Source organism: Corapipo altera, unplaced genomic scaffold (assembly GCF_003945725.1).
Source record: "Corapipo altera isolate COAL_440 unplaced genomic scaffold, ASM394572v1 45, whole genome shotgun sequence".
NCBI lineage: Eukaryota > Metazoa > Chordata > Aves > Passeriformes > Pipridae > Corapipo > Corapipo altera.
In genome coordinates, this window is record NW_020884877.1 from 20281112 (window position 1) to 20304549 (window position 23438).

Sequence of the window (23438 nt, forward strand, 5' to 3'; positions counted from 1 at the left end):
GCCCGCACGTCCCACCCCGGGGCGAGGGCGGCCCCGGGAGCGGAAAATCGATGGCGCCTCCTCCCGCCCCTCCCCGCCCGGGGCCGTGCGGAAGTGACGCGCTGGCGGGCGCAGCGCGGCGCGCGGCGGCCATGGGCAGGAAGGAGCGGGGTGAGAGGGGCCGGGACGGGATTGGGGGCGCGGGGACCTTCTGGGGGGCCCTTGAGGGGGGCTCGTCACAGCTCCCGCTCTGCTCCCAGATAAGAAGAAGTCCAAGAAGCGCCATTACGACGACGACGAAGACGATGAGGACGAAGGTGCCGGGAAGGAGCCGCAGGAGGCGGTGCCATCGGCGGCGGGGAAGCAGGTGGAGGAGAGCGGCACCAAGGTGGACGAGTACGGGGCCAAGGACTACCGGCTGCAGATGCCCCTGAAGGCCGATCACCACTCGCGGCCCCTCTGGGTGGTGCGTGCGGGGGGCGGCGGTGCCCGGGCGTGGGACGCGCTGGGAGCCGGGCCCGTGGCGGAGTCAGTGCGGGACACGGGCAGGGACCGGGATTTCCCCCATGGAGAAGCCGGGACCGCTGCGGGGCCGGGCGGGGACGCCCCGGGCAGGCCGGGATGTGCTGGGGGTAGAGCCCCGGAGTGGCCTCGGAGCGCTGAAAGCGGGGTTTGCTGCGGGGCGGCACCTGCAGCGCCTGTGCGGGGACACCCGGGATGGGAGCCCCCGGGAGTGCCCAGGGAATTGCTCACAGCCCAGTAGCCGCCAGGCAGGGCCCCGCTGCCGGGCCCCCTTTCCGCGGGGGTGCCTTGGAGCACCTAAAGCCAGACGTCTCCGGGTGAGCCGTAGAACAGCCCGTAGAGGCGCGTTGGCTGATGACACGAGTGGAACTTGTTGCGGCGATGCAGCGACAGGATTTGTTTGTTGGAGTGAAACAGCTTTAAGACAGTCTGGTCCTGTTTTCCGTAACTGGTGCTGTTTGTTTTCTCTGTTCTGAAAGGGACCTTAGTAAACCAGCCCAAGGCCTGGCCAGTGGCGCAGCATCTAGAGAAGAGGTGGTTGCCCTGGCAGCATCTGCAGGGTGCCTGTCACCAAGTGCTGTGACACCCAAGTGCCTCCTTTCCCCTCCATTCGTTCCTTCTATGTAAAATGAGTGAGGAGTTTTGTTGTTTCAGGGGAATGGGGCTGGAAGCTTGCGTCTGCTCAAGCCATTTGTTTAGCATTAAAAAAGGACCAATCAGTTGGGAAAAGCTTTATTGATTTGGGTGTGGTTTATTCTTAGTGCCATGGAAGGGACATGGACAAATCAATGTCTGGACCCTTTCAGAGGACAAAATTTATGTTTCTACATCTTGTGTTTTCTTGTAAATTCATTAGGGCAAACCCTTTTTTTGAAACCCGATAGTGTCTTACTACCTAAATAGCAGATTGTCACTGTGTCATTATGGCTACTTCATAGGAAATCACTGATTCATTCAACCAGTACTGCTGTGCCCTGAGCATTTCTTATTATTTCTACAGGCTCCTGATGGCCATATTTTTCTGGAAGCGTTTTCTCCAGTTTACAAATATGCACAGGACTTTTTGGTTGCCATTGCTGAGCCCGTGTGCAGACCCACCCACATTCACGAGTACAAGCTGACTGCTTACTCCCTGTATGCTGCAGTCAGTGTCGGTTTACAGACAAGTGATATCACCGAGTATTTGCAAAAACTGAGCAAGACTGGTGTCCCAGATGGAATAATTCAGTTTATCAAGGTAAGGCTATTTTGTTGGCATTGGAAGTACATCTGTTGCTACTAATGAAATCCTTTCCTTTTGCCTCTGCCTAGTTGATTTATTGTTTTTTAATTATTCGTTGTTTTTAACTGTCATATTCTGTCACTGTTTCAAGAGAACATTATTTTATCTTTTGTCTTCTTCTAAGGTGTATTTTTGCACATACACTATTTCCATAATATATTCTGTGTGGGGTTTATACCTTTTTACAAAAAAATACATCCAAGTGTCTGTGTAGATACTTTTAGCCAGTAGGAATTGTATGTGGGGGGAGGTTCCTCAGATTTGCTCTTGAGGAAGATTATGAGTGTGGGAAGCAGCCTGGAATAGCTGGGCACTATAAGACATAGCCTTCCTTATCCTGCAACTATGTTCTCACAGTCTTGGAAGCAGATTGGAATTAGATATAAAAACTGAATACCTGTGACTGATTTCCTGCATGAGATGACGTGAGCGTCTTCTGAAAATACCTTTTCAGGTTTGTTTCATGATCAGAACAGCATTGCGAGTAAATGTTTTGTGGTAACATGCTTCCCCACAAAGCCCTAAACCCATTGCAGCGTTTGGTCCCAAACGTGGAATTGCTCTTTTGCATGTTCCTAATGACTGCTGTGTTTGTTTGTAGCTGTGTACTGTCAGCTACGGGAAGGTGAAGCTGGTTCTGAAACATAACAGGTGAGTGGCTTCTTTCTTAACTCTTGTGGCAGAGGAAGCCTTTCAAACACAGACCTGTGCGTGAGTGAGTGCTCTTAGTAGCTCTTGAGTCTCACAGCTCCCAGCTGAGTGTAGCAGCTCTGGGTACAGGATCACTTTTACAGCTGCTGGAAGTATTTAATACATTAGCCAGTGAATTCAGTTTGGATGTCCTGAGCTAGTACTGGTTATTGTAATATTTTTTAAAGTAGGTTGCAAATTTGATATTCTGGCTTGTTTCTTTATTGCTTGGACTTGCAATATATCCTTGAGGTTTTCAGATCATTGTTTCATTCCTTCCTTCCTAATTTACATGAACCTGGTTAGACAAGTTTTTCACAATGTCCTGCAGTCTTGTGTATTCTGACTTTTAATCCTTTACTCGGGAAGGATAAGCAAATTCACTGGCAAGAGGTGGGTGCTTGTGACTAAGTTCCTAGAGGACAACGCTGGAAGGGACCTCGAGAGGTCGGCTCATGTATCTAAACCTGTGATTCTGCAGTAGAGAGGGAAAGGAAGGAGACAGCAGGAACCTGAAGATCATGTCTGTAACTTGCCTGTGTTTTTTTGTTCTCCTTTTATTTTTTTTTCCTAAATTCTCTTTGGTCTGACAGCCATAGATAAGCCCTGGGACTATAATCTAATGCTCTGTGCTGCTGCTTTTTTGAACCTGCTGCTTTGGGTAGAACTAGCACTGGTGTTACTGGCAAGCTTTTTTGTTTCTGAGATTTCTCTCATACCACTTAAGTCTCTCTTGGCTCATATTTTACCTATGATCTCAAACCAGCGTCATTATTGATGAATCTGCAGGATGCACTAGTTTTAAATTTTTAGGTGGTTTGTGTTTTGGAAGTTTTGGATTTTTGTCTTTTGTGCTTTTTTGGTGCTGTAGACAGGACTTTAAAACACCACATCCAGTGTTTTCACAATCTCACCTCAGTTCAATCTCAAAAAAATTGACTTGTGTCTCAGTCACAAATAAGACATGTATGTGAGAGCTCTGGGCAATTCTGCTGGAGTTTTCCCACTTATGTTAGAGAATGTTTGAGCAAGATGGATAGCTGCAAAGTACATGATGCTTTTGGTATGAGGCATCTTTAAAAATTTCGGTTGCCATAATGTCTCTGTTTTTAAATTAGCACCCCAAGATTGGATGCTTAAGAGTGCATCTGGGACAACTGTGTATTTAAGCACCTCTGCCACTCCTCCTATGAGTTATTGAATTGATTAGTTCATAAAAATGTTTTTCTTTGTTCTTTAATTTTAGGTATTTTGTGGAAAGTACCCACCCTGATGTTATTCAGCAGCTTCTGCAAGACCACGTAATTAAAGACTGTCGCCTGAGAAATGCTGAGGGTGAAGAAGCAGAGCTCATTACGGAGACATTCACGAGTAAATCAGCGGTATGTGTGGGCATGTTCTAAAACTACTGCAGTGAGATCAAGGTAGATAAACTCTTGAGTAGATTGGAGTGGTTATTTGTTTGTTGTATCAACGAGTTCTACCCGCAACATTAACGAGCATAAGTTTGTGAGGGAGGGGAGGCCAGAGTAAGTCTCTAATGAAACCCTTGGTGAAAATTCATGTCCATCTATTTCAGATTGCCAAATCCAGTGAAGGAGGCCTTGGTCCATCAACATCACAGGGAACAGATACTCAGAACAAGCCAGATGTCCCAGCTGACTTATTTGAGTTTTATGAACAGATGGACAAAGATGAGGAGGAGGAGGAGGAAACACAGACAGTGTCTTTTGAAGTCAAGCAGGTATGGTATTTTAGCCTCTACATTTGTAGCTTTGGGAAATGTGCCGGGACCGGCGTGTAAGCATGAGAACTGAATGGGCAGTGCTGTGGCTCTCTGTTTGCTAGGGGGGATCACTGGGAATCATTAACATTTCTTTCCTTTTGCCTTCCAAAATCGAAGAATCTTCCTACAGGGGGTGGCAGGCTGGGTGTTGTTCCTCTGCTGCCTGCATAGTGCTCACAGGCCAGAGAGGTTCAGGGGCTGAGAGAGGTTTCTGTCCCATGGGGCTGAGCGTTGCTCTGCGCAAGACAAGCGAGAATTCAGTGGAGGGCTGCTTTCAGAGAGGTTTTTTGTTTTGTGATTCATGTTTGCAGAAGGAACTCTTGGTGGTTCCAAGTTCATTGCTTAAGAAAGAGAGCTGGACATTGGAGCACAGTCCTTGCTTGACCTTCAGAGAGCTTTTGTAGAATTTTTCAAGTGATTCTAATGGTGGCTTACTGGGGGAAAAACAATTTATAGAAGAAGATAACTTAATAGATGTTCTGTTTATTTTAAAACACTCAAACCAAACCAACAACCTCTTGGTGATTGACTCAGTCTGTCACTGTGGTGGAATAACTTCCATACCAGGGTATGGAGGTTTTCAGGATAACAGATGTGCAGCTTTAGTAGGTCCTTCTGTGTAACACATTGTTGTAGGACTTCAGAGTGTAGTTTAGTCATTGCCAGATAAGCAACACATCCGAGATGAATGCATTATGCTCTTCCATCTGCCTAAAAAGGCCTCTCTAATAATGACTGTTATTTAAAATGTTTGAGGGGACAGGGGTGATCACACATAAAGTTTCTGGAATCAACCTTAACTCTTGCAGACTTCATAAGCATAAAAAATAGAAGAAACTTCACTTGGTACTATATCATCCAGTTGTTTCTAGGGAAAAAATAAAAGAAAAAATTAATTCAGATATGGAGAATTTACCATCTGAAGCTTTGTTTCCTCTTTAGGAGATGATTGAAGAACTTCAGAAGCGTTGTATCCATTTGGAGTACCCCTTGCTGGCAGAATATGATTTCAGAAATGATTCCGTAAATCCTGATATTAATATAGATCTGAAACCTACTGCTGTCCTCAGGCCCTATCAAGAGAAAAGCCTAAGGAAGATGTTTGGAAATGGACGAGCCAGGTCTGGTGTTATTGTCTTACCATGTGGTAAGTTTCTGTGTTGGTACTTAGGAGTTTTGTTCTTTATTTGCCTTTGGTAAAGGGAATTCCAAATATGACATCTTCTTGGATTTCACAGAGCAGCAGGGACTGTTCTGGTACCAGTGTGCAGAGTCCTGTTGGGTTTTAGGAGCAGGTGGCAAGGCTGTGCTGAGGGAGAGCCAGTTAACAGAGCTGTGTTGGTGTCCCTGCAGGGACTGTGGAGCTGGAGCTGGTGGGTGGCCGTGGTACCTTCAGGTTACCATTCACACTTTCACTGCACCCTCTGTCAGCTCTGCTCATCTGCCAGTGAAATGTAAAGCTGTTGGCTTTGGCATCATTTGTTCCTTGGTTAGGAATAGGGAGACGGGGTGGAGCTGTGCATACAAATGTGGCATAAGGTGGTGAGGGTTCTAAGGAAGAAAAGAGCTCATGTGCACAAGTTTTGGGCAGGGGAGATTGAGGTAGAAATGAGGAATGTGCAGGCTGGGACAACGTATGGGAAGCAATGGAAAAGAAGTGTGAGGGGGAATGGGAAGATCTAAGGACCTCTTTGTGGGAGAATGCACATAACTGGGAGAGACAGAGTAGATCACCTCTGGGGAAGCTTTCTTTAGCCACCTGTAATTTAACATGCTTTTGAAATTAAAAAACATCAAAAATGATTGCTTCTGATTGTCAAAGCCGTTGTTTACAATTATTTTCTTGAGAAAATGCAGTTATGTGTCCAGCAGACAATCCATTCGGTTTTTTTAGAAACAAATATTCCATTTCATTAAGATTGTTACAGCAAAGAAACAACAAGGAACTTGTCCTTGCATGATTTCATATCCTCTCACAGTTCTCCTCTGCTCTTTTGTTTTGTTTGCCTCCTACTCTCTACCTGAGAGATGACTAATGAATGTCACTCCTCTTGCCCTGCAGGTGCTGGCAAGTCTCTGGTTGGAGTGACAGCTGCATGTACTGTCCGCAAGCGGTGCCTGGTGCTCGGGAATTCTGCAGTGTCCGTGGAGCAGTGGAAGGCCCAGTTCAAGATGTGGTCCACCATCGATGACAGCCAGATCTGTCGGTTCACCTCTGATGCCAAAGACAAGCCCATTGGCTGTTCTGTTGCCATCAGCACATATTCCATGTTGGGGCACACGACAAAAAGGTCCTGGGAAGCAGAAAGAGTAATGGAGTGGCTTAAAAGTCAAGAGTGGGGCCTTATGATACTTGATGAAGTACACACTATCCCTGGTAAGGAAAGAGCCTGCAAACCTTTCATATTACATGCCATGTTAATGTCACTCTGCTCTTTCAGAAGTGGTGGTTTTTTGCTGATTTTCGCCTGATTCGTAGTGAGTAAACCCATGGCTTAGGGTTTTGAGACAAGTAATCTGCTTCGTTCTACTTCTTTTTTCTTTTTTCCCCCCCTGATACTCTGCAGTTTAGCTGACCGTTAGTTTTCTGAAATCCTTCCAATTGGACACTGTGTTTTCTATAATGGCAGTGTAAAGTACAGGTTATGTGTAGGTTGATAAAGTGCTCTTAAAATACATGAATTACATTTGTATAATTGTACTATATTTGAACAGGAGAGGAATTAATCTGCCTTATTTTCTTCTGAGATGCAGTGGCACTGCAGGCTAGCTTTTAATATCTATTTCTGCTCAATATAGTCTGAATAACTATAATAATTACCATCCAGAAATAACTATTGTCTTTGAAATTACTATGTAATTGAGATCTATACTACTGGAAAGCAATAATGTAGTATTAAAGTGTCTGTAGAATAATGCTGGCTAAAAATACCACCCAGGATTTTGTTAGCTGCTCTACCTTATTCTCATTTGAATATAATTTGATGTCTACAGAAATAATAGGTTTCAGAAGTAGACCTTGATGATTAACTGCCATTTTATTAACGTAGCACAGTGCTGGCACTGTTCTGTCACTTTTGTTCTTTCTTGGTTTCATAAAAATGAAGGTATGGCATCTGCTCTGTGACCTCTAGCAATACTAAAGATGAGTAGTTCTGCCATATCCTACAAGTCCTGAATGTGGCAATCAGCCAAAAATCCTTGTGTCATAGTCCTTTCTAGGAAATAATATAGGCCTAAACTAAACCATGTTACCTCTGAATATATTAATTTTCTTTTGGGGAATGTGAAATAATAAAGATTTCAGGTTTACATGGATTTTCAGAGTACACTGACAATGCAAACTAAAGGTGCAATCAGTGTGAAGTTTTGCTGTAAGACAGATTTGTTAGGAGTGTATGTGAAACAGGATACAATTTCCCAATGCTGTGCTTGCTTTGTGCCCAGGAGTTGATGAAAGTGTTGTTTGTTTTTTTTTAAGTTGCAGTATTTGTCTTCTAAAACCATTCAGGAAAGTAAACAAAAAATTTGTCTTGCATTTCTTAGCAAAAATGTTCAGACGTGTGCTCACTATTGTACAAGCTCACTGTAAACTGGGGCTGACTGCTACCCTGGTCAGAGAAGATGATAAAATTGTTGACCTGAACTTCCTGATTGGACCAAAGCTCTATGAAGCCAACTGGATGGAGCTGCAGAACAGTGGCTACATTGCTAAAGTCCAGTGTGCTGAGGTGATGCTCTGCTTTTTGGTACTTCTGGTGTTTATTTAGTATGCTTATAACTTTTTGTTATTTTTTTTTAAGGAAGATGTATAAAATTATAAGTATTTAACGGGGAAAAACAGCTGCCCTTATGACTTTTCATTTATTTTGTAGCTTAGGCAAGGCTGTCGCAGGTCATTACGAGCATGGGACAAATCCAGTAGCCACATGTTCTTTGGAGTGACTTCAGCACTCTTTCTGTTTGTGGGGATTGTGGTGCTTGATCAGCTGTGTTGCAGTCAGCATTTGGAAATGTGAACAGTGCACTGCTGTAGACCTGGTTTGATGCAGTTGACATTCATGTTCTCTTATTTGACTTTGTATCTTAAAGTCAGTTCTCTGCGGTAGCTTAACGTCATGTTATGGTCAGCGTAACATCAGGTGCTGTGCTGGAACCTGCTTTCTGGAGACAGCACCTGGTAGACAGTCTGTAGTTGTTGAGAAAAATTCTTATAACTCTTAAAACAAAGAAGGATAGTAGAAATTTTAAAAAACGTAAGAAAACACCTGCTTATTTCAAACCTGAATGTATGAGGGTGAAACTTGAAAACATAGGACTGGATCTCACCATTTCTTTCCAATATAATGGTGTGAACTCTCTTCTTTCCAGCATATGGGTGAGAGAAAAATCTGGTATCAGAGAAGTGGAAGTCTTTCACACAGGCACATTAGAATGTTGAAGTAATTTCTGAGTCAGCCTAAAAGTCTGACTTAATGTCTCTGATAACTGACAATGCAGATACTTAGGGAAGAGTATAAAAACAGGGCAAACATATGTGTTACTTTTCCTGTCATGTCTCCAAGCTCTCCATTATTTACAAGCTGTACACGGTTCCTGTGTAAGTATCAGTAGATTGCTTTTTCATGAACTTATCCAGACTCTGACTGAATGAAAGTTTTAGCAGCTACAACGTGCTATGGTAGTTTCATAACTGTTTCTTGTCTCTTTGGGTTTTGGGGGGATTTTTTCCCCATTGTTTGTGGGGATTTTCTGTGTTGGTCTTTTTGTTGTTTTGTTGGTTTGTTTTTTTGTCTTCTTGTTGTTATTGTTACTATTCTTGTGGTTTATTTTAAGCCTGTCTTGCTAATTTCATGCAATTCTTCCTAGCTCTAGTACTGGAATAAAAGATGCAGATGCAGGTCAGCTGTCATCCTTTTTGAACACTTTGCAAACTGGAGGTTGCAGAAGGAAAAAACCCAATGTTTTGAACTTGCAGAATGCAAATGAAGGGCACCTAGAAAATAACTAGGTTGAAGGGGGTGTAACCAGTCCTCAAATTCAGAGTTACCCATTTAGGCACTTTGGGTAGTTTTGCCTTGTGAGCAGAATTCTTCTCAATCCCTGAACTGCCCTTTAGTCATTGAAAAGTGAAGCGTGGGCTGTGTTTTGTTGTGAATGATGGGAAAATTCTGCACATTTATATCCTTTAGGCCAATATTTTGAACTGACATTAGATGGCATACCAAAAACAAATCATAAAAAAAAAAAAAAAAACAGTATTGATGGCTGATAAATAACAAGTCCAATACATGCACAACTGCATTGTATATTTGTTCAGATTTTCTTGATGTTTTATCGAGCAGTAGCATCTTTAGTCAACTTGGCTTGTTCTCTACAGCCAGGAAAGGTGTCTGGTTTGCTCTTGGAGCACAGTTCTTTCCAGGTGGCCAGAGAGGGCAGTGCAGATGTCTGACAGGGCAGGTCATGGTCACTGTGGGTGCTGCTCTTCCACTGCTCTAAAAAAGAACAAACAGCACAGTTTAAAAAGTTACACAAAGTTTAGAAGAATACAACAAACCTGTTCTTTACTTGCATTTTCAGAGTTTTGTAATTTACAGATAATCCCTTTCTGAGCAGCTGTACTAAATTTTTGGCTTGGAGTGCGTGTCTTGCAGAATGTAAAAATGAAGATATCACTGGGATGAGAAGTAGATCTTACCCATTTTCGAATCCAGAAGAGAATACAAATACAAAATATATTGGGTTTGCCATGTAGTCAGAGGTATTGAGCAATAGATGAAATTTTTTACTGCAGTCGGATATTCAGTATTCATATCTCATTGTCACTTTGATATAATTCACTTCTGATTCAAAAGTTTTAAGTCTTTCAGTCAGACAGCACAGGATAACAACAGAGCCTATTCAGTGCTTAAATTTATTTTTAACGTAGTCAAGGAATGAAAAACGCATAATGTAGCATTTAACTCACTGGAAAAAATGTTTTGAAACAAAAAATTTTATTTTTGTTATTAACAGTACAGAACAATTCATGTTTAAATAAACTGCAAATTATCACTTAACTTCCTCAGCTGAATGGTGGTTATTAAAGAGACTTTTCTCTGCAGTATTTTGTTAATATAGATATGGGGGAATAACCCATATACAGCAGAGTGAATGTTTTCTAAACTATATGCCCTATGGATCATATGATTATATACTATTGATAGAGAAATATTATTGGCATAAACTTTTAAACTTCATAATTTCTTCTATTTTCATGCTACAGTAGAAAAAATAAGCCTAGACTTGTGGAGTACTATGATAGTTATTTACATAATAAAATAATTGCTTAGGAAAGTGTTGAAAACTTCTAATCACTCCTAGTGTTTCGGAAGTTCTAGACTTTAGCTGTTAAAATAAAGGTCACTCCTTTGTGGGTATATGAAAAAAAATTGGTAAATTTGTTCTGTAATGAAGACTAAATGTGTCTCAGCTTTCAGAATATGGATAAAAATTTTTATGGAAGAAGCTTTGACTTCTGTGACAGGGAAATTATACAGACAGTTCATTCCTTTGATTGCTCTCAAACAAGTAGTAGCGCTCACTAGATTACTTAAGTATGAAACATAAAGGAACTGTCTTTCAGTCTTGTTCCAGTCCCACTGCCTATTTCTGTCTTTGATCTCAATGCCAAAGGCATTGAAATGTTGATGAGGTTAAACAGATTTTGGCAGTGATGGAGACTACAGCAACTGGTTGCTTTCATTTTGATACAGAAATTACTGTGTTAAAACCTGTGGCCTGCGCTATACAGAGAGTGCTAATCCATTTTCGTCCCAATATTTTTTCTATTCCCACTGGAATAAAATGAGTAAATAACGGAGGGTTAATTTATGTGTGTGTGTTTTCTAATCGTAGGTCTGGTGCCCAATGTCACCTGAATTTTACAGAGAATATGTAGCTATCAAAACAAAGAAAAGGATACTGCTGTACACCATGAACCCAAATAAATTCAGAGCCTGCCAGTTCCTGATAAAGTTTCATGAGCGACGGAATGACAAAATCATCGTATTTGCTGACAATGTGTTTGCACTGAAGGAATATGCAGTCAGACTTGGGAAGTAAGTGTTCACAACCAACGATGGCACTTGTGTTTTCCTCCTTCCATGAAAACTTCCTTGCAATCTCATAGCTTTCAATAGTCTTTGATGTTTCTTGTAATGCTGTAATTCCAATCCTCCTGTATAAAAAGGAGCTCAGGAGGGTATTTTTGGATGGATCTTACTGGCACTGCAACATTATTTCTGTGTAGAACAGTTTGAAAAGAATCTCTGTTTAGCGCTTGTTTCAGAGAAGTTTACATCCAGTATTTCTGTTAAGGACAGGATTTCTCTGTCTATTATTATTTTTGTTGTTATTATCATCATCTTCATCATGATCCAGTTGAAAAAGGAGGGGCTTCTAAAAATATCACTAGAACTGTTTTCTCTGATGAATGGTAGCTTCCCCTGTCTCTGAGACATAGGTTTTCAAATATGCACACTCTGGATCTTTGAAGATCTTTTGGGACCCAGGGCCTTCCTCTGAGGTTGTCGAAAGGTCTCAACCCTGTTTAAAAAAACTAAGACAAGTTTTCTGGGGATGTGTGCTGTACCAGTGCACTGCCTAGAACTGTTGTAATTGTTTAATAAACAAAAGGAGTATATTTCTCCTGAGAGCTCCTGGCTACCTGAAATGCCTGTAACATGAGTGCAGTTATGGAAGGTTGTACAAATAGAGTTTAATGAGGGATCAGCATCAGTGTGTTTGTAGGGTTTGGGTATGAATGACCAGGGAGAGTTTGCCAGGATCAGGCACAGAGATTATGGGGGAACATAAGCATAGAAGTTGGCCTCATCTCTTCTTTGACAAACCCAAAGAATGTCTTGCTTGCTGGAAGCTGTGGGGCATTTGGAAGGTGTATGATTTAGTGTCTAGGAATTTCAGCAGTACTCCTTAGCAAAACACAAGTCTTACACTTTCCAAGTTCCATTTTCCAACTTCCAAAATTCATGATCAGTTCTGAGTGTATTTTAAGAGCCGTGTGGTGCTGGCGTGCTGTGACATCAAAGAGCAAGCCGAGCTAATGGTGCTGGATGAATTCCAACACCTGTGGTCTCTTTCATAATTTTTTTAATCTGTCTGGACAGAGATTAGCTGTAATGATGCCTCTGGAATGTCCCTAGCAGTGTTCAGTGCCCCACAGACAAAGCCTTTAGCAAAGGGCATGCTGGGAGGGGTGATGCTACATAGCGCAGCAGTTGTAAGTGGGGTAGATACAACAGAAGTGTGGCAGGAAAACCGGTTGAAGAAATAGTAGGTTCTCCCTTTTGGTGTTCTTGAGTGAATTCTCTGTTTCTCTCATCATTCATGGAGCTCCAGGTTATCTGGCTGTCAGTGTTACCAAAAAAGGAGGCTTGCAGTGCTGGATGAAGGTGAGGGAGTCTGTTTTAACCAGAGATATTTGTATCATCATTCGCTGTGAGCAGCTAAAAGAAAGGGAACTGTTGTTTTGGGTGGGGCAGGAATTACAGGTGTGCTGAGGAGAGCAGCTCAGCTCATAGGGGTGAGCGCCGTGCAGAGGGTGGGGGCACAGTTCCCACTGCACTTCTCGTGGAAGCATGCAGGGTGGGTGGGCTCCTGGATGGACAGAGAGGTAGCCACGGTCTGGCTGTTACTGCTGACTCCTCCCTTAACTCCCTTTCCTTTGGTCCCGGGGAACCAGGGAAAAACCATGCACATGACAGGAATTTTTTTGACTGTAATTTTTGGGGGCATAGAATTCAAATTTGCTTAGCCAGCTTTTCCTCTGTCGTGAGTCTGTCATCCAGTATAGAAGAGCTCATGTGCCAGCTGCTTTTTACTGGTGTTAGAACTGTGTTGAAATCACTGTTTCTGAAGGACTGTGCCTCTGTGGTTTTGTCGGTTAATGGGAGAGGGATCTATCTTTGCAAATCCCTCAAATGTCTTTTTGCAGTGAGGAAAATGAGTAATTAAAAAAAAAAATCCATCTAGCATTGAATATTTCTAGGTTCAGGAAAGTACTTAGATCTGTGTCAATGAATCACTGTCAAGTAGAATCTGGGCATTTTGAAATGGAGGATTGATAGCCAGGAGCTTGGGGTTTTTCTGTTCTTAATATAAAACGTCTTTGAATCCCTTCTTGGTGACCTTAAGAAAAGAAAGGCTCACAAATGCTTTAGTTTCAGTTTAAATCTACCATTTAAGTTTCGGGGATTAAAACCATTACAATCTAAATAATAAATGAAATTTAAAAGGAGACTTAAAATATTAGTGAATGCTACTAATTGAGTAATAATGGTATTTTTTCAGAGTTGACTCATTTGCCACCTTCCATTTTTAGCTGTATTTTTCTAAATACACTAAATAGAAAAATTAGATTAGAAGTGACTAGGACTTTTTACTAAAAAACCCCAAACTAGAATAAAGTTTGTAGTAAAGACAGTAAGAGGAACCAATGCACAAGAATTAGTTGATAAGAATAGAAAACCTTAGTACTATGCACTGCATGTTTATGTTCAGCTGCCATTCATGTATGTGCAATATTAAATGTTAAATGAAAAATTTGAACTTGGTTCCTTGTGTTAGAAATAACCTGTAGAAATGTGAACAAAATAGAAACTGTAGAACTTGATTCCTGTTGTTTGGAAATGCTTGTTAACCAGCATTTGGAAAAGTAGTGCAACAGATGACAAAGCAGTGCTGTCCTGCATGCGTTTTTTGTGTGTGTGCATGTGTGTGGGCTTTGCTGTTTCAAGCTTTTTAGTTTTTTCAGCTCTGTTCTGAAAACAGCCAGACCCTGGGAAATTCAGACTAGTCCAAGTTACTCATGAAGTCTGTGGGCAACTGAGAGTTTGTGTGAACCTTCAGGATTGAGATACTGACTGTTCCATGTGATTCATTGTCAAATGTTAGAAACCTTAGGTGAAATGCCACTGTGAGCTGCTCATGGAATGTCTGGGACCTTGTTCTCAGGCCCAGAAGGTATTAGAAGGGGCAAGAGGTTAGCTTTAAAAGCAACAATAATTTTCCCAGAACAACATCCAGCCCGTTTATGACACTCACTGTATCCTTGATAGAGAAGCCTGGATTTTCAAGTGTTTAAATAGGAAGCAAAAGTTGCAGCTGTCACTGTGCTAACTCAGTACATTTGAGGAAAAAAATCTCTTTATTTTAACAGCTGCCTTCAGTCTTTCATGTAGGCTTAGCAAATGTATTTGATCTGTTTACATACAGCTTCATTGGTGCTCATAATTGCAAAACATTTGTGACAGTCAGAATTTCTGGCTGACTGGGTTGCTGCAGAGGGTTCTACAAACCACTGGGCAGCTGCCATGAAGAGCCAAACAAGTTAAAAGTAAACTGAAAGCTGTACCAAAATGTTTTGGGTTTGTATCTGTTCAAATATGTACTGTTCTCCCTGCCATGGTACCTCATAAAAAATGAGTGAGAAATCTTGAATTTATTTCATTTGCATATGTTTTGTTCTTTTCAGACCCTATATATATGGCCCTACTGCACAGGGGGAAAGAATGCAAATTCTACAAAACTTCAAGCACAATCCAAAAATCAACACTATTTTCATTTCCAAGGTAAGTGAGGACATGCGCTGCACCCTCATACCTGTTTTCAGAATCAGCTTTATTTAAGTTACACATGCACGGTGTGCATTTGACATCTTCATATTGCAGCTCACAAAGAAAGGTGTGCTTTGTATTTATTGTTTGTTGGTGATATGTGGAATTAAGATCCTGCTTAGAGGCTGTTGCTCTGTTATAGGTGGGTGACACGTCCTTCGATCTGCCGGAAGCCAATGTTCTCATCCAGATTTCATCCCATGGTGGCTCACGAAGGCAGGAGGCTCAAAGGCTGGGACGAGTGCTGAGAGCCAAAAAAGGTAAAGGAGATGGTGGTTGGGCTCTGGGCCTTGGATCATAGTATCCTAGAGCAGCAGAGACACTGGGTGTTCTTGGTGTTTCTTTATATCCTCCTTGGGTTATGTTTTAGTCAAAGAGAGTATGCCTACATACCGGTGAATGAATATATGAAGCATCTTCTGGGTCAGTAAAGCTTAGTGATGGGAAAACTTCCAAAGGAAAAAGGAAAGCTGAAAGAAAATTAAGGTAAAAAAAATAAATGCTAGGCAGCCCTGGTACATCCTGGACTTCAGATAGCCCTATGAATTCTTAGCTAAGTATTCTGTCTTACTTATTTTAATACAAAAACACTACAAACTTTGGTTTACATGGATAAAACTTTCCCTTTGTCTCTTTTTATTAAGCTTTTTTGACATGCATTGCTTTTGCCTGCTTCTTTACATAATAGATTTAAAAATAATTTTATCTTTCACTTTGCCTAGCAGAATAAAGAAGCAGGTTCTTCTCAGAGCACCTGTATGATTGTGTTAATCTGCATTTCCTTTTCCTTTTTTTCTTTTTCACCTATTCTCAATTATTAAGAACAAGAGTAGGAGTTCCTATGCTGCGTTAATCAGTTTATGCAAGGTCTGGGTGCAGCTAAACTTTGCAAATAGTTTTTGTGGAGACAACTTATTTAAACACCTATTCTTAGCATTTATTCCTTTTTTGTTCTTTGTTACATTGTTCCAAGTGGAACTAATCACTGAATGATTTTGTCTCCTAGGCATGGTTGCAGAGGAATACAATGCCTTTTTTTATTCTCTTGTATCCCAAGACACTCAGGAAATGGCATACTCAACAAAACGGCAACGGTTCCTTGTAGATCAGGGTTACAGCTTCAAGGTAACTTGGCCCTGCCATTTATTATACTTGGAGCCTAATTTTCATATTAATTCATGTTAGTATTTGATCAAATATTTAAGAACTCTGGTTGTGGAATGCATTAATGGAGGTTTTTCTCGCAAGCAAGAACTGTTCCAGTGTTGTTTTTTCATCTGTGGGGACAGATACAAATAGCTCAGTACAGCTTCTAGAAAGGTGAGTGTTAACTTCCAACCAGGCACCCTCTGGAGTGCAGCACACATCCCTTGCATGGTTGGTTGATGTTTTTGCTGTTCAGTTGTCCATCTGTGCAGGACTCCCATTGCAGATTATCATACTGGCTGTGCATAAAGCAGTGTTGTTGGCTGTTGTTGTCATAGTGGCCAACAGCAATTTAGACAACTTCCAAAACTTCAGAAGTCACAAATAATTTTCAAAGAGCCCTAGCGTCAGACCAGGATTTCACTATGGGGAGAAAGAGAACACAACAGGCAGGCTCTGTAAGGAGCAGCCCATAAAGAGCTTTAAGGGGCCCTTACACCAAAACAGACAAGTCACAGTCTTTACAGGTGAAAATCTCAGCAACATTTTAGCTGACCATTACTGGAATGTTCTTTATTTGCAGTTTAGGAACAAACATTAGAATGTCTATTTTCTTGTGTTTGTCAAACTTAGTCATAGCTGGCATCAAAGATTAGTAGGGCTGGAAGAAACTTGCTTCATTCCAAGCAAGGATGAACTATATGTATAATCATTCCCAGCAGATGTCTGCCTTCTTATTCTTCCAAATATGGAGACTCTACCTCTTCTTTAGGTAATTATTTCAGTGCTGATGTCCTCTCCTTCAGAGTTCTTGTTCCTAAATTACTAAAAATTCATTACTCTTTTAAAAGGGTAACAGTTTTCACTTTTTGTTTAGCACTTAGTTTCTCTTGCCATGTCTCAATAGCTCCATTCTCTGCCTTTCATCACAAAGAACACTGGAGTAATATTTTTTTGCTAAATAACGTATTTTGTCTTTGCTTCTTAAATATCAGTCTTAGCAACACAATTTACTGCTTGAAGTTTACTGCTAGTGGGTTTTTTTTTGTTTTGTTTTGTTTCTGCATTGTGTTTTTATTTAGAGACTGAATGTAGGATAAATTTTAAACCAAAAGCAGAAGAACTCTGTATATCAAAGAGTTGGGGATAACTTTAAATGTGGCATTTTTTTGGACAGCTTAAAAAATGATGCAGTGAGAATTCTTTCCATTCTATGAATCATGCTAGCACTGTTTTGCAACCAGAACTGGAAACAGGCTAATTCAATTTAAAATTGGTTTTTTGACCCCTTTTGGGTTATTTTTGAGATTATCATAGCACATATCCTTCTAAACAAACAAGAAGGACCGTAGTGTTCCTTTATCCATGTGGTAGCACAGATCACTTTCGTAAATGGTTTCTTAAACCTTGGACATTTTTTTTAGAAACAGTTCTTTGCAGCTAGTGTGGATTTGTTTTACCTTAAACTGTATTTATATTTTTTAACCAGTCTTTGTGATCAGATCCAGCCCAGACTGCTGAGGTAATTAGTTTCTAATTGTATTAACTCAAGAGGTAAGCAGAAAAGATGCAGAGGGGAAACACTAGATAATCAGTGGCAGAATTAGAATGTCCTTTTCAAAACCTTGTCAGGTTGGAAACAGTGGAAAAACTGATTGTTATGTATAAACATGTGTTTACAGAATGCAGGAAAAATTACTGTGAGATTTTCAAAATACCTCTAGCTATGAAACCAAGGTGTCTATTGTAAAGCTTTATAACAGAAGCTCGAGAGCTTTTCAGTTCTTCAGAAAAAGTTTGTCAGCTAATGGAGTCCATGGCACTGCATTGCCAGTAGATGGCACGTGCCTTGCACCCGTAGTTTTCAGATGAGTTACTAGGAATTTCAAGGAGAACAAACCAAACCGAAGTTACTTGATATCTAAATAGTCAAAGGGTGGAGTCATTTTTCTGTGCTGCTCATGCTCTGTTGCAGGTTGCTGCACTGTCTGTCTGCAACTGACGGTACATCTCAATTTGTTAGGGTTTTTCCCCCCATATTTTCCTGAATGTTTACTGCTAAAAGTCTCAGTCTCTGTAAAGCTAGTGGATTATTTTTGTTAAAGTACCAATTCTTAAACCAGACAATTCTAGAGCCCACAGTGTGATGCTGACCTTGCAGTGAGTTGAATACGCATCTGAAATATATGTGCTTTGTTTAGCTAACATCCATTTGCCCAGAGCTTTTCTGTTTTCTTTTCTTTTTTCTTCCTCCAAAGCTTTGTATTTTTCATTTCCAGCTATATGTATGTATATGTACACCACTGAGTAAGATTTTATATGTATCTGTGCTGTCTATAGTGTTAAGCTGTTTAGACCATTAATAAAAGTCAAAGACAGTTCCAACAGGATATGGAATCAGAAATCCTTGTCTTGGTTTTGAATAGCTAACAATGAGGAGGAAGAACCCTCATGTTGTACTGTGCTCTATTTCTTAGGTAATAACAAAGCTGGCAGGCATGGAGGAAGAAGAACTTTCATTTTCAACCAAAGAAGAACAGCAGCAGCTTCTCCAGAAAGTCCTGCAAGCATCCGACCTGGATGCTGAGGAGGAAGTAGTTGCTGGAGAATATGGTTCAAAGTCAGCTCAGGTAATGAATTCTCTGAAAAGGATGTCCACAGATGGGACAGAACTGGACCATTTAATTTCCATCCAGTTCTGTGTGTAATGCTGTCATTAGACAGCATTGGACCTGGTATCTTTTATGAAACGTTAGAGAACAGATTTATTTTTTTAAGCTGCATTAGCTTTTAGCTATTGGAATAATTCACTTTTTGAACACTAGGAAGAAATTTGATATGGAATTAATGTCCTCCATCATATTTGAAGGAGATGATGACACATCTGTTGTTACAGATCTTCACGTATATCTCCTAAGTCACATGCAATGAAAATATTTTTAAAAACTTTAGGATACAAATATGTCACAGCATATACTTTTTTGTGTGTGGCACTATGCTCCTTGAATCATGCTCTCATTTCCTCATGCCCAGAGTTCAGAAGCATAAGGGCCACTTTTGTTCAGTAGAAGAACTTGTACGGCTTTTTGGCATTAGGGTCACGCAATGGGCAGTGCTGCCCAGTAGCCAGTGGGTGTCAGTAGGTTCGAGCTGGTCTGTCTGATCACACACTAAGAACGTGCCAATTCTCCTTGTACCTGCAGGTGTCCCGTCGAACAGGCACAATGAGCTCGATGTCTGGAGCAGACGACACTGTTTACATGGAATACCATTCCTCACGGAGTAAGGCATCTACAAATAAACACATCCACCCGCTGTTCAAACGCTTCCGAAAGTGATGCCCTCCACGTGTGCATTTTGTTAAAACTGTGGATCCGTATACCTGCTTCCTTAACTGAAAAGATGGAATTGAAATTTCTGACAGGTCCTTTAAAAGAATTTTTTTATATGAATCTGTATAGCCACATATTTACTTAGCAATGTATGTGCTCACATGGATGAATGTGAAAGGAAAGAAGGAACTAAATCTTACCACAGGAATAATACTATCCAGTGATTGGGTCCTGGTTATACCTGTCTGGTTTTCAGGGTAATTAATAGATTTTATTTTTATCAGCTGAAGACTCTTTTTCAGAAGAATTCTGAAAAAGTTTTGTAAATGAAGTTTGTACTGATGTTTGAAATATTATTTATCTGATTATTGTGTTTGCTCAACAAAATACTGGGTTTTTAAATGCTTAAATAAAAATCATTCATTGAGCTGAACAAATCCTGGAAGGAGCACTTTATATAGTATTTTTAAACTGGGAGCTAATTTATACTTGTGACTTAACCTGTCTTAAAATTCTAACAAATTGGTCAGAAATATTTTGAAGTTTGAAGACAAGAGAGACTCTCTTTCCAAAGTAAACTTAAGGAAAGCATTAGTAAATACAAATAAAGTCTGTGCTCTGTTTTCCTCATTTTCTTCTTACTGTTGAGAAGTTGCTAAAATAAAAGCTGTTTCCCTTGTCATTTATATTCTATTTATTAACCCTGCAATAAAACCATCGTAACTGCTAAACAGTGCAGTGTCACCACAGAAGTTATTACTGAATCAAAAAGCATTTTGACTTCTAACAAGGTGAGTTGGAAGAATGCATGAAGGAAAGATTACTGAGTTTGCGGGTTTTTTTAATGAAGACTGCAATATAATTCTAGAAAATTAGAGGAGGAATGGTGGTGGTTTGTGGCAGAAGAATGCTTTTTAAATAACATCTGCTTAATGCTGTAACAGTTACACTACTTGGTGTTGTATTATGAGGTGGGGTTTTTTTGCTGATAGAGCTTTAGGAACAACCTATGAAAGAACGTTGATCTTGATATGTTGGTTCAAACTAGGTTAGTATAAATCTTTACCATACTGGAAGGAGCATGTATGGTACAGCTATCCTGGTTAATTGACAAATATTCTTCAGAAAAACACCAATTCTGTTTCTTATTAGCATGAATTCACAAATTGAGAGTGTGGAAATACTGGAAGCGGAATTCAGAAGAGCTGGTGCTTGTTTTCAGTCTGAGAATCAGGTAATTTTGAAAAGGGAACTGAATTGCTTCAGTTTAAACTCTGGGCTCAGAGCCCTACCCTGTAACACATGGTTCTTTCTCTTGTGCTGAGTCTTCTGCCTCACAAACTGGAACCAGCCAGTGCTTGAGTGGCTTATATGGAAGAGATGAATGTGCAGTATTGTGGTGCTGATTTCCTCTCCCCAGTTTAAAGCGTTACTTAGTTCTGATAGTAGTTTGGACCAGCTGCAGTGGCAACAGTTAGTAGCAAAATGATAATTTAGTATAATGAGAGGGGCCTGTGACAGTGAGATAGCTGAGCAAGTCAGCCAGTGTCCGTTCCTCTGCATAATTCTTTCTTAACACGCTTTATGAATTGCTTTGGAACTATTCTGCACCCTTCATACACTTGGAAAAAAACCTACTAAATGTGGAAATGGTTTAATACTGATTTCTGTAATTGTGGTACTAATAGTAGCTGGATTTAGGACAGCTCTCTAGTTCTTGTGTAGTAAATCATGGCCATGATGACTAATGATCTTACTCTTCTAAGTAATGGGCCTGTGTGGGATGCAGTACATGCACCATCAAGTAAAGCACAATAATTTTACAAGGTATGAATGACTCTATGCATCAGTGATAAGCATCTTGGTGTTCAAACTGTAGGATTAATTACTTAGATATGATTAACAGCAGTAATTACTCCCTGCTGTTACTCCAGACTGAAGCTGCAAGTGGCAGACTGGCGTGCATTTACTCACTGCAGATGAGTTGCTGCTGCACAAGGTAGCACCTGTACCAGAAGCTTGTGCTTATGTGCTCTTCATCTTTGTGGCAAACCACCCAGAGTGTCTGTATGAAGGCATAAAAGCTTGAAGGGTGATGCTGCTACTCATCAAAATGACCTTCTAGACTAAAAGGGCACAGTGACCACGGGGTGGCGTTTCAGCAGCGTTACAGCTCAGCAAAGACTGAACTACACCCAGATTGTGTTTCTCTGGCTGCTTACACCTCCTGATGGTCATCATTTTTAGTAGTGCCCTGCTTTTTTCTGGTGTGTTTAAAAACATGAGACTTCAAGGCAAGTTCTCAGGATAACTTTAGTGTCATACACCATAAGAATCACAGGGCAAGGATCTAAACCTATGAGAAGTCTACAAGTAGAGCTGAATTCTTTACAGTTGGTTCATGGGGTTAAGTGCTATCAACACCAGGCACTGTTAGCTTTTTCTGATTTAAGTATCTTCATATTCAATTAGTATTTCGCATGTTAAGTTCAAATTTTTTCCCCTTTCAGGAAAATGCATGGGAATTTTAGAAAGCATTTAAAATTCCGAAGGCGTAACTTCACAACTTGAAAAGATCTTTCAGAAGATGGGGTTTGAGGACAGTCAGAAGTGGCAAAAATTGTGACTAACTATGGCTTTTTTAGTGAAGAGATGTTTTAAACTACACTGAAAATTTTTGCTTACATTTCTTCAGCTTTTCTTCCTTACAAACGTTCTGAAGAGCCTGTCTGTGTAGTCTTAGCTGAGGGTGTTACTTGGGCGAAGTTAAACGCCTCTGATCAACTCTTTTACTTCCATAAATTGTATTTGTAGATGATTTATACTTCTAGCTATTTAAACAGTTACATAAAACAGTACAATATTTATTATACTGGATATCATAAAATGATGTTCAAATAATTACAAGCCAGATATAACCAAGAGAATAATTCTTAAACAATAATTCTAAAAAACCAGAATTCCTGGTAAGATGATAATGTAGCCATTGACTCTGAATACTGGTGTTATTGACACAAAGAGCTTCAACTGAACCTTGTCAGAGTTCAAGCAAAGAGGAGAGCAAGTTTAAATTGGATTTAGAAATAATTAAACGAAGGTAACAAAGTACAATTAATCAGACCATTAGGGGGTCTAGACTGAGAGAACAGCATGACTGTGGATTTGAAGACAAGTTATCCAAAAATAACACATAAACTGAATAGCCAAGTTTAGTTGATGTTACGATCCCATTACATAACAAAAGTTAACTAAAACTGAAGCATGTCTGCTGTGAAGGGGCATGTGCTCCAACTTGTTTGAAGTAACAAAAGACACAACTGGCTTGTTACATAAAAAAATATTTTCAGACTCCAGTGACCAACAGGCTGAGACAAATGTCATTGTTTATATTTAAAACACTGTGAGTGTGTTTCCGGTCAGTGTTAAGACATCTGATAAATGTATAAGCTGGAGAGAAATATTTATCTTCCAAGTCACGTGAACATGCAAACAAACAGAAATCTAACAATAAGTAAACCACTTGAAACACTGAGTGCCAGTGGGGTTATACAACACAGTCCCTAAACTGGGACTACTGCCACCTCCAGAAATTCCTCAGGGGGAAAGCAGGTACTGTTCTGGTGAAGTACTTAAAGGACAAAACCTCTGCAACTTTTTCAAGTATCTTGGATAGAAATACTCTGTCCTACAATAATTTTGATGGAAAAGAGATAACGGTGGGAAAATAGTGAATAGTGAAGAATTCTAAGTAGGGAATTAACTAGAAAAAGGTACACCCAGAGAAAACTACAATAGTTGCAAAACTGTAGCCTTTACAACATGCTGTATCTAAGTTTATCTCACTAGCATATTAATACAAGCAGATGCTTTACACTATCCTAATGGTGTATGACAAAATAATAATTAAAAAATCTACCATACTGATAGCTGCAAGCAGGAGTTTTTAGGAAGAGTTCGTATATTCCCTCCAGCAATCTAGAAATTACAATATGAATATAATTTTAAAGTCTGTGTAACTGTGT

At 40.3% G+C, this 23438-nt stretch overlaps 1 protein-coding gene across 1 annotated transcript; it reads left to right on the top strand.

The window, feature by feature from the left end:
• The first annotated feature begins 57 nt into the window (after positions 1 to 57).
• ERCC3 (ERCC excision repair 3, TFIIH core complex helicase subunit) lies at positions 58 to 20149 on the top strand. Its single transcript, XM_027637452.1, has 15 exons — positions 58 to 150; positions 240 to 445; positions 1502 to 1738; positions 2385 to 2434; positions 3720 to 3855; positions 4053 to 4217; positions 5202 to 5406; positions 6322 to 6636; positions 7806 to 7990; positions 11160 to 11362; positions 14797 to 14893; positions 15081 to 15198; positions 15945 to 16063; positions 18562 to 18714; positions 19288 to 20149. Exons 1-15 carry the CDS (start codon positions 132 to 134, stop codon positions 19420 to 19422), a joined length of 2343 nt encoding a protein of 780 aa, XP_027493253.1. The 5' UTR covers positions 58 to 131; the 3' UTR covers positions 19423 to 20149.
• The last annotated feature ends 3289 nt before the right edge of the window (positions 20150 to 23438 follow it).

Bases quoted from the DNA above. Each gene is read 5' to 3' on its own strand.
- ERCC3 (XM_027637452.1), top strand. The intron at 11,363-14,796 runs GTAAGTGTTCAC...TGTTCTTTTCAG, and splicing joins TATGCAGTCAGACTTGGGAA to ACCCTATATATATGGCCCTA. The intron at 15,199-15,944 runs GTAAAGGAGATG...TTTGTCTCCTAG, and splicing joins AGTGCTGAGAGCCAAAAAAG to GCATGGTTGCAGAGGAATAC.